This window comes from Rhagoletis pomonella, unplaced genomic scaffold (assembly GCF_013731165.1).
Source record: "Rhagoletis pomonella isolate Grant_MI unplaced genomic scaffold, Rhpom_1.0 Rhpom_scaffold_03755, whole genome shotgun sequence".
NCBI lineage: Eukaryota > Metazoa > Arthropoda > Insecta > Diptera > Tephritidae > Rhagoletis > Rhagoletis pomonella.
Window position 1 is genome coordinate 1 of NW_023462306.1, and position 15,474 is coordinate 15,474.

At 37.5% G+C, this 15,474-nt stretch overlaps 1 protein-coding gene and 1 pseudogene across 1 annotated transcript; both read left to right on the top strand.

Annotated features, from left to right (window-relative positions):
* The first annotated feature begins 205 nt into the window (after positions 1–205).
* LOC118754347 lies at positions 206–2,970 on the top strand (annotated as a pseudogene).
* LOC118754348 (DNA polymerase subunit gamma-2, mitochondrial-like) lies at positions 2,730–3,775 on the top strand. The gene is made up of 2 exons (XM_036489221.1): positions 2,730–2,735; positions 2,953–3,775. The coding sequence occupies exons 1-2, from the start codon at positions 2,730–2,732 to the stop codon at positions 3,739–3,741; spliced, it is 795 nt and encodes a 264-aa protein (XP_036345114.1). The 3' UTR covers positions 3,742–3,775.
* Positions 3,776–15,474: the final 11,699 nt, after the last annotated feature.

The window sequence follows — 15,474 nt, forward strand, 5'->3', positions numbered from 1 at the left end:
TTTCAAATACTGTTGCATATATACATACCTCTGTGCATACATATATATGTATATAGCAACATTCATGTAATAGCAGCTGCTGCAGCTAAATTTTGTCAATATACGCAGATGTGGAGTAGCGATTAATAATTATTTTTAACTTGGCATTTATTTAATAAAGATTATTTGCTACGGGAAAGAAATACGTAGCTTTTAGTTGGGAAAAATGAATAGGATTCAAATGCTTTTCAATCGCCAGCAGGGCATTGCAAATGACTTCACATATGATTTTGCTTTACGACGTCTTTGTGTGGCCAAAGAAGACAGCTGGCGTGGAATATTGCCTTCTAATTATAGTTCAGACTATAATCCAGAACCACCGATATTTGCAGCGAAATTTGCAAACTGTGATAATTTCAGACATATTTTAGCCATTGCTAATGAAGATGGGAAGATAGCGCTACAAGATACCACAAAAAGAAACGAAGAACCCGAAGAGCGAGCACTCAATGCACCACAGTGTCATTACAACGCCGTTTTCGATTTGGAATGGGCGCCTGGGCAGATGAAATTCGTATCTGCTTCTGGTGACCACACGGCTAGCTTATGGCAAGTGGATGAAGGCGGCGAAATACGTAACATACGGTCCTTTGAAGGGCATACGCGTTCCGTAAAGACTGCGGCCTTTCGAAGACATGACCCATCTGTATTTGCCACAGGTGGACGAGATGGCGCGATTATAATTTGGGATACCCGTGCAAACTTAAATGTGGATTTAACACCACGAGCAGATAACTGCATTTATAGCGGACATGTCGGGGGACCGGGGACGCCAATGTCACAAAAAAAGCGTACACGCACACCTAAGATGACGGCTAATGCCACGTCAAGCAGCATTACAGGATTGGCTTTTCAGGATACCAACACTCTTATTTCATGTGGTGCAGGTGATGGCATTATAAAAGTATGGGACTTACGGCGAAATTATACTGCATATAAAAAAGAACCTCATCCTAAATATAGCCTACCTTATGCTGGCACAAGTACATTTAAAGGCTTCACTAATCTTATAGTCGATGAATCGGGTTCACGACTCTTTGCTAACTGCATGGACAATACAATCTACGCCTATAACCTATGCTCATATTCCTCGAAACCTATAGCACGATTCAAAGGCCTCTTAAATAGTACTTTCTATATAAAATCCTGCCTTAGTCCAGACGGAAAGTACTTGCTAAGTGGAAGTAGTGACGAGAAAGCTTATATATGGAACCTTAACTATCCAGATGAACCATTGGTGGCATTGTACGGCCACACAGTGGAGGTAACTTGTGTTGCATGGGGTTCCACACACGATCAGCCCATTGTAACATGTAACGATGACGCAGTTCACAAAATTTGGCGCATTGGCCCGGAGAATATAAACGAAGGTGAATATTTGGAGTTATGTCGAGGGTATGCTAAGTATGAGCGTGAATTCGGAAAAAAGACACATGGGTCAACACATAAGTATAACTTGCGTGATCTGGAGAATACACCCCGATCACTAAAGCGACTAATGGATCAGAACGAACGCACACCTAGCTCAGTTGAAAAGGCTCTTTTTTGGAGATGCTAGGCGCTGTTGGTGGTGGTGACGATAGTGACACCCAAGATGCGAAACGACAAAAGCCCTTGGAGTCCAGAGGTCGTCGATTATTTAGTCCTTCGTCGAATATATCCAATTCGTCGACATCACCACAAATGCGCTGCATTGCTTTACAGCTTAGGGTTATACCTGAAGAGCTTACTTCTTCACCCCCGAGTCCTATAACAAGCCGAGTACCACATGCACACAACAATGACAGTAACCAAGAAAATACAGTGGGATCCACGCTACCATACGTTTTATTGAAGCACACACACCCAGCCATACCAACACCGCTTTCTGAAAGATCAGTAACTGAAAACCATAACATTAATTATTCTTCACCACCAAACACATCAACGACGGCTTCTACCACAACTGCGCAACAGCCACCTTTGTCTTCGATGATATTTTCACCTACATCAAATCTGCCGAACTACGTACTTGACGGTGAGGCTCCACATCTGGGTATTATGTCACCCAAACGAAAGTACAAAGAAAAGGTTGATTGGTTAACTAAAATACGGAAACAAAAATTAATGTCGACACGTAATGCGTCCTTATCCGACAAAATTATTGAAGACTGCAATGGTGCAGTGTCCGTATCCCCAGTAGCCTCATCGTCGTCACGACTACATAATTTGCGACAGTCTGAGGCTAGTCCGCGCGTCACATCGACTCCACGACGACGCATGTCAAGTGGCTCGCGAGATACTCGTGCAAATAATTCCCCTTCAACGTCTAGCCATCATAACCCACATCATCCAAAAACACCAACATCTAGTCGGCGCAACAGTGAAACCACAATTTTACGATTTTTCAGTGTTCGCACACAACAAACCAGAACTACAACTGAGCCTATACCGACCGGTCCAAACGCTACGGAAACTAATGACCTTGATCGTCTGCCATTGTCACCTGCGAATTCTAATACCCATAGTGGTAGCAGAGGACTCGCTTACAACCCATCCACACATGCTCAAGCTACAACAACTTGTAACGACTGATTTTTTAACGTCTTGATGCTTTAGCGTAAAAGTAATTAATTTTTCACATGCAATTTTGGTAATATGTATGCTTTACTTCGATTGTGCATCAATTTGTGCATATATCAATTGAAACAATGCGGGTATGCATACACCGTTATTTACTTTTTAAAAAAGTTTTTTTTTATAATTAATAGACTTATTTTTAGTTTGTATGACCTAATTTTAAGTGTAACTGAAGGACTTTTCTAAATGAAATAGAAAATTGCTTAGGCATATATGAGAAATAAATTGGAAGCCCGTTTTCGCAAATCGTTAAGAAATTGCAAAACTCTCGTTATTTAAATGCTTTAATTAAAGACACTGGATGTTATAAGTAATACCGAACTGTTAGAAAACGGTGTAAAATGTAGTGAACAAATTTTGCACCATTGGCGCAATACACATTCATTAGATAAGGAAGTTGCAGCTAATTTTATAAACATCAATGATAATGATTTCATGACTAGTTCCCTGAATAGATTAAATTTTGGTTACCAGTTTCACGAAAAAATCAAATACTTTTATAGTAATTCAGATACCAAGCAATATCCGGCTATTTTGAAAACTATACAAACTGCTACAGTAGATAAATCAAGTGCTGCTCATGAGCCCCACAGTAATTTGGTATATTCTGGCGCTCGCCAGCACACGTTTTTGATAACGGATTTATTAGTTCATCATGCTCAAGGATTTAGTAAATTTTTCAATTCGCAACGTGAATGTAAAATATGGTGGATGCGAGTTAGTTCGGATCCTAGTAAATACTTCTTAGAACCATATCATTTTGAGGACACACCGAATACCACGCTACCTACAGGCACACAATCCGTAACCATTAAAACAAAATTACCATATTTCACGTTCGATGTCGAAAGTATTACCCTTGTAGCCTTGGCTGGAGCTGGCTTGAATCAGACTGCGTTTCAGCTTTTGTCCAATGATAAAGGTGACCAAAATATGCCGGCTGTTATACGTTCAGTTATTGATTTGAACGCTGCAACAGGTGCTATTCTCTTTGATAGTGCTGATAATGATCGCGTTAATACTCTGTTACTCGATAGAAAGCTGACTCCAGTTCAATGCGCCGTGGCCTTTCCTTTCAAATAGCCAAAATGCGTAACAAGTTATCTTTCCAATAAGTTTTCACTTCCTCAAGTATGCTGAATGCTGCACTTCTAATCTCTGAAAATCGAAAAAGATTAATAAGAACAAAAGCATGCAATTTCGCATGCATACTCACCCAACCGTTTCAGCAAACTTACGTAATGGCCGCGTGGTAGTAAATTTTAGACAATGACATTTATGCATTGTATGTATGTATGTATGTGATTACGTTCCACATCAGGAATAAACCTAGCGCCGTTCTCCATTCATATTGGAGAATAGCTATGTTTCTTTACGGACAATTAACACTAACCCTAACTAGCTGCTGCTAGTTTTGCATGGTGACCGTTCGTAGACAATAAATTTAATTGCTGTTGTCATACAATTGGGGATTTTAAATGTAAAACCAATGCAAAGTCACTGGGTACCACAAAATGTTAATTGGTTATTTTAAATGTAAAACCAATGCAAAGTCACAAAATGTTAATTGGGTATTTTACATGGGAAACCAATCCAAAGTCACTACGTACCACAAAAATGTTAAGATACTATGCTTGCTAAAGTATTTCTTAGGCGGCACCTTATTTTTTAACAGCAAGACGCCCAATGATATGCAAACTTATGCCGGTGGGAAGTGGGATTGTTGAGTGCCGATGTAAACCAAGATACATAAGTCTCCAAATGTCGATAAGCAGGTTCACGTCACATACTCAAGTACACACACACATATGTTAAAACCTGCTATTGACAAAATATGCGGATGAAAGCACAAATGAAAAATAATAAAAATAAATAAATGCTACCACACTCATACGCACAGGCATTTTTTTCGGTATAATTTAATTCAAGTAAAATTCTACGTTGCCCATACATCCCTGCACAGTAGAATGCATGGCATCCATGCAATTCATCATCCAAAATTTTGTAGGTCGTGAGTTAACATTATGCTACATTCACACTAGGTGGTTCTTTGATAAGAAAAATAATGTATATAATGCCAAGTTCACACCCACCGAATTATGCGCTTGCACTCATCAAAATGTTGCGCCTTTCATACCACTCGCCACCCAACAATACATATATACGTTATAATATCCACTGCAACGATATCTGACCCTATTTCAGCCGTAACGATGTCTCATATCGCCACTATGAAGAAACGAGCCGAACAACGCGCCCACCGCTATCCGCTACCGTGCCGCCTATGCGACGCACACCACCCGATTAGGCTCTGCCCTATTTATCGGGCAAAATCGCCCGAGGAGAGACTGCGCGAAGCTCTACTGGGCCGCTATTGCGCAAACTGCCTTGCCATGACCCACCAGCTGAAGGAGTGTCAAAGCGAGGGAAGATGCCGTAGGTGTGGCGAGAAACACCACTCCACTCTGCATTTAGAGGATGAGCCAACGCGCCAACGAAAATGTGAGTCATGGAGGGCACGAGGCAATGAAGGCGACTCAGAGGAACCAGTCCCCAAACCATGGAGTGTGCAAGTGGAAGAAGCCGAGGCAGACGGCACTCTGTCACTATACGCGTCCGACTCGGGAACCGAGACTAGGTCTCCCGGTCCAGAGATTGAAGAAGGGGAAGTTATTGAGCGCGGAGCGGGGACTCGGCCTCTCCGCCCGCTTACTAACGGGGGACCGGAAACACGGTCTTTCCGGCCTCTGCTGCGGCATGAACGCAGAAGTACGGCTGGATCCGAAACACGGGTTCACCGAGCACGCCACCAAGGGCGACAAAGCCGCAGAGCGGGAACTCGGCCTTTCCGCCTGCGCCAATCCACAACATTCCAACACGAAGATAGACTGGTGACTAGGCCTCGCCAGCTATCACGACCGCACGCCTTTCGAAATACCATAATAACGCCATCACTCCAGCCCACTATATCCGTGGCGCCGACGGCTGTTGTAAAGGTGGAGGCGAGAGGGCGCCTACATCTGGTCCGCGCGCTTATTGACGCCTGCGCGCCGAACACTATCTTGTCCGCGGATCTGGCCCAAGAGCTAGGGCTTCAGGAAACCTATATCGGCGGGCAACGAGGGTGTTTCCTATGCATAAGGGGCAAGCATGGGCAGAACAAGCGGGTGGCGACCCATGCGCTTGTTATACCCCATTACAACCATGTCTCACCTAGGACTAATGTGGATCCCTCAGTTGCTACGCCGTATATCCACATTCGGCTTGCGGATCCAAGTTTTTTCGCATCAGCACCGATACGCCTTGCCCTTGGGTCGGACGTGTATGCGGACCTAATCTTGCCCGGAACTTTACCGACGTCGTTTGGCCCCCCTCATTGCGCAAAGCACTATTTTCGGTTGGGTGCTGTCAGGGGCGTGCCGGCCGTAAATTTTACTCATATAAAAAACCAAAATAAAATGTGAATTATTTGAATTTTTTTGTAATGAAATAAAGTGCATTGAATTATAACCATGCTTGTATCCCATGATTTTCACTCTATGATTTACTAGGTGTTTTAGGGGAAAAAGGATGGAACCGCTCGTCGAAGATCTTGGTGATGGTGGCGCCGCTCTCAACAGCACAACATACATGAATTCACACACTTGTTTTGTAATTGTAAGAACATATGAAGCTGGCAGCTCGAGCGTTTCCCAAGCACAGATGTTGCGTCCCGCAAGGGGGCGGCATGTTTAGGCCTTCAGCCTAAATATTTCAAAAAGCTCCACCCTAATGCCATTTTCTCTAACTCACTCAAATACGTATTTGTGTACGCATGCGTGTGTATATAACTATACATGCGCACGTATGTATACACATACGTATTAACGCGAAGACTTGGGCCGTTAGCAAGTCCTTCTCGCCGGACAACGAACTTTCGTTAACTTTCCCCATCTATATCAATGTTTGTCCGGCGGTCCGCAACTAACGCGATTTAATTTATTCCTTCACTTCTCTTTTGAATCATCAAGGAAGAACACCGGAGCTACCAGCCTCATCGATATTTCCCGCATTAAGGTAATAGACTCAATTGTATACAAAGAAATCTTGACAAATATATATGACTATTGGTTTGAATTAATACTAAATCACTGTCTGTATCATTTTATTTCTTTTTGCAAATAATACGAAACCCCTGTGCGTCTGAGCGCTAAAGTCGAGGAAGCACATGCGTTTTGACAGCCCCTAAGTAGTATTTTCTCAGGCTTTATTTTACTGAAACATTCCAATTATGTATACAGGTATACATTTGCATAAAATAGCACGTATTTTAAACGAATTGCTTCCTATTTTGGCATACAGTGTAGTTCTGCGTTAAATTCCCTTCTGCAGTATACGCATAAAATCGAACGGTATTTTTGCCAATAACTTATAAGCGAATTATTGGAAGTTAAAGGTAAATTATTACTGTTTTTAGCCTTCAATGCAATCCGCATATTTCTGTTCAGCGTCTTAGGTTTTTTGGTGGTGGCGCCAACGCGGACCGCCATCCCTCTCTTAAGTACCTACCCGCTTATTTACCCCACCCGTCTAAGAACGTAAATTTGGCGTATCCCATTTACCATTTTACTTATAATTTTCCTCTTTTAAGTGCTTCCGCAACACATTCGGCAAAAACAACTCCAAAAATTCAACGGTAATTTTTAGCCGCTTGAAACTTGCTAATTATTACACTAAAATTGAATGGGCTATAAACACTTATGAGAAAAAAGTTTGAAACTTTGATGCATTTTTTCAGTGTTCTACTAAATTTTAGGTTTGCAGCTCTCAAGAAAAATCACAAGAAATATATTTCATTATTTCTGTGGGTTGAAAAAGTACTTTGCTTTTAGGTCTGTTTCCAGCCCTCAAGAAAAACGAGGAATTCATATAAAATAACGCACAGAAATGGATAAAATTATTGTTTAAAAAACTAAAACCTCGCTATTATAATTTCCATTCGTACAGTCATCAGGTATGTAACTTGAGAATGCTGCATCTTTAAATCGCATCAATATTACATAGTTACATCCCGAGCTAATAAAAGGGAGGTAAAAAGAAATTTTTTTCTATCAAAATTTCTTAAACCAGATTGCAGCTTTCAAGAGCTGCAAACAGCCTTTATATGGTATTTGTTAGGGAATGAACTGCATTTTAATTGAAAAATTAATAAATAAACATAAGCGGCAAACAACATCATTTTGCCTCTTACGTTTTGATAATAAATACTTAGAGCAGATTTAGTAATCAGTTTTTTGGTTCTGTATTCTGACGGGGAATATTTGCTATTATTTTTGTTGGGCCTATACTCAAATTCACGAACGAAAGCTCCGGAGGGCCAAAAAGAACTACTATGCAGCATGTAAAAATTTTCTAAATTTACGTCTATTTTAAATGAAGAAATATTTCTTTCATATTTAAAATTAAATTTTCTGATACTTAAGTTGACAGTTTTAACTTTGGACGAGATGTAAAACTTTATATCGTCCTTGGAAGTATCCCTCGAAAATCTAGATACAAATATAGACTTCTTTGGGGGAACCACAACCAGTCTCCTAGTATCAGACTCGATTACCGGCGGACGGGGTTGAGTAACTGAGTTACTAATTGAGGGTAGAGTAAGCGTTGGAAGATTAGATGGCGGTGCCACAACTTCAACGGGGGACGGGGAAGATACTGCAGGGTCGTTATTATTAGAAGCAGACTTTGATATATGTTCTTTTGAGGAAGATAACTCCGTTGTCTGTGGACATGGAGAAGAAAGATTAATTAAGTCATTCGGAAGATTGTTCTGACGTGGAACGGTCCTTTCATTAGGCGGACTATGAAGACGCTTACGATTTGACACATGAATGTCCTTCATAGATTGTACGGTATCTAAGCATTTAAAAGATTTAAATACATTTTCATAATGTTTAAATTTTTCGGTCAGTACCGACAACTCTCTACCTACCTCAGAAAACCCATTTCTGGTTTGCCTAAACAACTTAAAGAGATCAACTTCGGTTGACCTGCACTTTAAGCAAGACCAGCGAAGACCTTTGCCATCATTAATAGCGTCCAGAATTCTTCCTGTCAAACCAGCACATTTTAGATGGCAAATACCATCACAGAGCCACCACGATAAGTAGCGTTCAGATTCGCTTTTAATTTGGCAGTTATCAAGATCACACTTCATATTGAAAGATTTAATAACACTTATGTTAATAAAAAGACAAGCAAAATAAGTTTAACACAACACACACAACAATTTAGGAGCTGATGAATTTAGCTTAAGAATATATGTAGCGAACAGTTTGAGTATCACTGTATTGTGACACTTAATAAACGCAGCGCAAACAGCTGTGACAAGAAATACTAAACGAAGTAAACAAAAAGAGCAAAAAGAAATGTGCAAAAATAGAAACGATCTCAGTTAACTACAAAGGAATAACAACAAAAATGATAACAACAAATGACTCGGCAAGATTAGATGTAAGCTAGTGAAATTTAATTAAATTTAATAAAAACCACAAAAATCACAAAACTTTCACTTAGCTTCGGTTATTATCACACTAAGATGCTCGTAGGCACTTTTTATAGCAACTTTTACTCAAAATTAGCACAATAAACTTTGCAAAATACAAAGACCAATCAAGGCACAATATAAGTAGAACTTCACAGCTTGACGTTTGCGGAGTAAACAAGTATATACTAATAACAAACAATTTATGAAGGGATATAAACTTAGGTATCTTCAAGAGTGATTATATATGTACTTTTTTTTTTTTTTATAATAAAATCCCAACGGTTTTTACCCTCCATTCCCGCCCATCCGCACGAGGGGCGCAGTCCGCATGACGTACGGAACCAATATTTTAAATTTTTGTGCCGAGTCACGATAGGCAGGAGTTTGTTAAGTGTCGAGATCTAAAACTGTTCAGCTACAGAACTAAATTCATCAGCTGATTTTATGTATTTATGTCAATAATTCACTTATTGAGAGAGGAGAGTATCGCTTTCTTAATGCTGAAAAGCGGATCTGATATATCAAACGTGCTGGAATGAGAGTTAAAATCCTGGCATAAGCAACGGAGTGGGTCGTGCAATTCAAAATTGGTTTTACAAGCTTTCAGAAATATGGGACAAAAGTGTCTTGATACGCGTAACGGAACATTAAAGCTTACATCAGCCAGAAGAGACGGACTTGAAATTGAGCCTGTCAGTAATTTAACCATAAAAATTATACCAAGCATTTCCCTGCGACTGGTAAGTGTAGGAAGGTTAATAAGTTTTAAGCGACTCGTATAAGGTGGAAGACTATATTGAGAATCCCATCGGAAATTTCTTAAAGCAAAAAGTAGGAATTGTTTTTGAATTGATTCTATCTTGTCTGAGTAAATTTGATACCTTGGATTCCAAACCACCGAGCCGTATTCCAGAATCGGCCTAACTAATGTTGTAAACAGGGTCTTAGTGATATACGGGTCACTAAATTCTTTTGACCATCGTTTCACAAATGCAAGTACACCTTTAGCCTTGTTGACTGTCACATTAATGTGAAGAATAAAATTAAGCTTAGGATCCATTGTGATACCAAGGTCCACAAAATTGTATACCTGTTCCAGGTTATGGTTACCTATTATATAAGAAACTGGCAGAACAGCTCTTCGCGAGAAGCACATTACTTTACATTTCTTAAGATTTAGAGGCATAAGATTTACTTTACACCAGTAAGCCATGCTGTTTAAGTCTGATTGTAGCAAAGACCTTTCTTCAATTGAAACGTACGATTTATAAAGTTTTACATCATCTGCATACATTAAAATTTTGGAGAATTTTATATCTGTAGAAATATCGTTTATAAAAAGCAAGAACAGAATCGGGCCTAGGTGGCTACCCTGAGGGACTCCTGAAGTAACATCAATGACGTCAGAGATAGTATTTTTAAACAATACCCTTTGTGATCTATCATAGAGGTATGAAGAGATCCAACGTAGAAAATTAGGTGGAAGACCAAGAAGATCAAGTTTATAGCTGAGCAACGAGTGGCACACTTTGTCAAATGCTTTACTGAAATCAGTATATATAACATCAACAGTTTTGCTCTCACTAAATGCTTTTGAGATATAGGATGTTAATTCAAGTAAATTTGTAGAAGTTGATTTGCCCTTGCAAAATCCATGTTGACTGTATGAAATGCTTGAAGTGATAGAATGCGTCAACCGATTTGTTATAATTGCTTCAAATAATTTAGGAATTGCAGAAAGCTTAGCTATGCCCCGATAGTTCTCCACTGAAGACCTGCTACCGCTTTTATGTAAGGGGGTTATGAACGATTCCTTCCATACAGTTGGAAAAACGCCCTCTTTAAGAGACAAATTAAATAAGGCTGTTAACGGCTCATAGAGATAATCAGCACAATTTCTAAGAAAACAAGTGGGGATCTGGTCAGGACCAAAAATGAGTATTACGGTTTATGTCGTAAAAATGATTAAGTTTCTAATAATGAATGAATTAGCGAGAATATCGGAAAGCGAAAATATGTATGTGTGTTGGTAAAGGGAATGACTGTTTCAACTTACATGATTTGTAGTTACTTTGTATGGATTATTGTGCGTGCCTTCTGCTCCATGTTTGCGCAAACCGGTGAGGTATGACAGCTTTTCTTGCGTATATGTTTTTTTTTTCTTTTTACTTTTTCCTTAGAACTAATTATTCATGTACATATAGAAATATAAAATTTTACAGCTTACAAATTCTAATGATATAAAGAAGCCGATTTCAGTAAATTATGGATGAAATAACTTTAGTAAAACATATTTAGATAACAATATTCAATTCAGCAAAATTATGTATTTAACGTTAAGATGCAAGAATTAGGAACTCACTTTAACATGAATTTGTGTAAATATTATCTACTGAAACTTTGGGTGATTAGTGAAATTAAATTTTAACTATCCTTCTTTAAAATTATTTCTGTTTGTTTTTTTTTTGTATTAATTTATATAGAAGTGTTTCTGAGGGTTTAGGCTTTAACTTTAAACTCTTGGCTTGTGAATCTTAAGCCCAGGCTTCGACGGTATGGTGTTCACGTGCTCCTCCCAACGTTTGGAGTCCACTTTTAAAACTTTTGCAAAGTCAGCAAGCACAGTCTTTGGGTGTTTTGCTTTATTTGAAATGAGTGTTTCCTATCAAAGATAGAGTCGAATAGGATTCAAGGTTTTGAGTTGTAGATCCGGGTAAATATATAATCCACGTGGTTACAATGCCTTGTCTTTTCCCAAAAATTTAATTTTTACCACTTTATAGAAAAAATAAATTCCAGGCACGATTGTAATATATATTTTGTATTATTTCACAAGTTTTTTTGTTCAAAAATATTCTTGGATGAGTGCACTATTTTCCGATGAAATATTTCGCAACTTTGCTCCGTCGAAGTCACAAACGAAAAGGCAGAAGAATGGTCGACTTCGCTTCGAGAGACATATGTATTTTCATTTTTCCCTTTTCCCTATTTCTTTACATGCCACTGCTGCTTGTCAAGCATAATCATTAAAGGCTCGAGTTCCCAAAAAGTTATTCGAAGAAAGGCAACCATCACAAAACAGGTTAATCTTGGACTTTCAGATCTGAAAAATGATTTGTGGTTGTGTGTCATATCGCCTGCATATCCCTTTCGTGAAACGTTCCAATTACCTTTCCATTTTGGTCTTCTAAAACGTAATGTGAAGTGTCGTTCCACTTCATTGGAAAAAGAAGGAGGCGTACCTTTAGACGCGCTGAAGCCCTGGTGCTCCGCCGGCGCTGCTACCGGCCAACGCCTGCTTTCGTGTGGGAGCCCTAGCGCTCCGCTGTATGCTGCTGCGTACCGCTGTCGTGCTGAGTTGCAATAGCCCCGCAAAATGGCACTTTTGTAAAAAAAATTACATTTCAATACATTTTTGTGAAATCCTTTGCGTGCACTTCTTTTTCTCAACAAAAATTTTCTAATTTATAAAGGTTATTCAACTGGTTTATCTTATTTTACCATTGAACTTTTGTTTGGAAAATGTAGCTTTATTTTATTGCTAAATGTGAATGATTAAAAGGAATGACACCTTTTTTGGCACTTTTATTTTTCTATTTGGCACATTTTGGCACTTTTTTATCCTCAATATGGCACCTCATAACTAAGGATAGTTGGCAGCCCTGATTGGAAGATTTCTGCTGTGTTTTGGGGCAACAACTTGTCTGCAGTAAAAAAGCATATAATTTGTATTTCAAAAGTGTGTGAAAACCAATCAATTAACTTATATGATCTCGGTTCCGATATTAAATAATCAATAATTGTTTATACCCGCATTTTGGCACATTGGCTCGTTGAATGTGCCATTTAATAAATAGTGTCGTCGTTCTCCTTAGCTGCTTTTAAATGATGGTGTCACAAATTGCTGGCGGAGACATGAATACAGTGTAAGAAAATTCTTTTTCTATAATTGTTTCCTTATAGAAAGATTGGTTTCTTTTCCACCTTAGACATTCCCAATTCGTTCAAAATATGCTAATTTAAAACACAGAATTCTTTCAGTGTTCCTCCGGGGTTTTTGGACATGGACTGTTTCTTCAATTTAATAGTGTTCGCTTTATTTTTGTGGAAACGAAACATGTTCTGCAAGTTATGGATCATTTCTATACTCTTTCTTCAAATATTTCTCGTATTCCAGCTGTGCGCAGGTGTTTAGTTTTTCGCATCGTGTTTTTACATGTTCGTAATTACAATTTTTTTAATAAAATCAATTGGTGGTAGTTCATGATTGTGTGTGGATTAATATCACTACACTGAGGATTTGGCAATAACCTTTTTCATCTATTAAAAAACAACACTTACGGGGCAATGTTTATTGTAAGAACAACATTTTTTTCTATGAATCGACATACTTTAAGCATTGTTGACGCTATTTCCATTTGAATGAGGAAATAGCGTCAATGACTTTATTTCCAAATTTTTGTTGACTTTATTTCGCTTTTGAAATAAAGTCAATTGACCTTCTTTCCATTGACCTTATTACCAGTCACCGATTTGTAGGGTTGCAAATTGTATGCATTACATCACCCTCCTTTGGAAAAAGAAGAATTTGGCAGAGTGATCAGTTTTGCCATATTCTTCTTGCCCAAAATTTATAACCAGAATTAAATTATTTTGAAGGAACGAATTTGGAAATGCTTGAGGAATATTCATCCCCTTTACATTCGTTCGTTCATAACAATTTAACTTAAGCTAAATATTCAATCAAAAGCTATATTTACTTAGTTATTATTACTAATTTTAGTTATTTATAATTATTTAATCTGCAAACTATTCTTGAAGTATAAAGATAAGTATAATATTTTGTATGTAGCTTATGATAATTAACTATGACTTAAGAGTCTATTTAATTGAAATTTACATAAGTATATTTTAATTTGCCTATGGCAAAATGGAAATTCGAGTTTCTTTTTTTTGATAGTGTTTGCACAAAAATGTTTAAAGTTTGATTTTAAGAATTCATGAAAAATGCTTTTTGTTTTAATAAATTCGTTTCATATTTTGTAACAACAATTCTTATATTACAATTTGTAGAAAAATATATTATAAATACTTATATTTTTCCTTGAGCTAGTTTTCATATTGAAAATTTGTACATTTCAGATTATTTTGTTGTTTTGTACATTTTTATTTTTGTTTATAAGGTAATAAAGTGGAATTAAAATTAATTATGCATACGTATGTATATGGGCAAATCTAAAAAATAGGTACACTTTCAAAAAAAAAATTTTTAATTTTTAAATTTGTGAGCACATTTATGTTTTATATATCATTTTATTCGTAATCTCTTAATAAATCGATTAATATAAGTGTAATTCATTTTCATCAAGTGCTTCAGAAGTTAGACGAGGAATAAACATGAAATGGAAAACAAAATAATAAGCTGGGTGCAAATTACGCTGTTCAAGTTGTAAACTTTGAGCAAAGATTTTGAAAGTTGAACTCACTTAATTGGGACGTTCTTAATTCAATGGCATGCTCCGTTTTACCAGATTCGCTCTGGTTTTCGAGATAGCGGTACTTGAAAATATGATTAAATGTTAACTATTTTATAAATAACTCCCTCAGTTTTGAAGTTATTTTACTAAAATTTTGCACATACCACTTTTTTAATATTACCTTAATTATTCCTTAAAATTATCGAAATAGGTTCACATTAACATATAGCTCCAATACAACTGATTACTCAGATATGTGTTTTTGCGCTATAACTCTAACTTCATATCTGAATAATAAATTGTATGCGCGCTATATGTTAAATTAAACCTATACTAAATTTTAACCTGTTTAATTGGAGGAGTTATAACGCAAAACAACCACTCTGATCAATTAGTTGTATAGGAGCTAGATGTTTTAGTGAACCGATTTCGATGATTTTATGGAATAGTTAAGGTAATATTAAAAAACGGTTATGTGCAAAATTTTAGTAAAATATCTTCAAAACTCAAGGAGTTTTTTTTATAGAATAGTTAAAATTTAAGCAAAGTTTCAAGTACTGCTATCTCGAAAAGTGGAGCCAATAGGGCAAAACTGAGGACGCCATTGAATTTAGAAGGTTCCAATTAAGTAACACCAAGTATCAGAACATTTCTCGAAAAAAATTTGCTTTGATACCACTCTCGAAATATTCTGACTAAAAGAAGGAGCATCATTAAAAGTAGTAAATCAGGGTTTTTACAAACTTCTAGAGACAAATTTATTGAAGCATTTTACAGGTATATGTAAATTTATGAGGGCTAGCAGTTATAAAA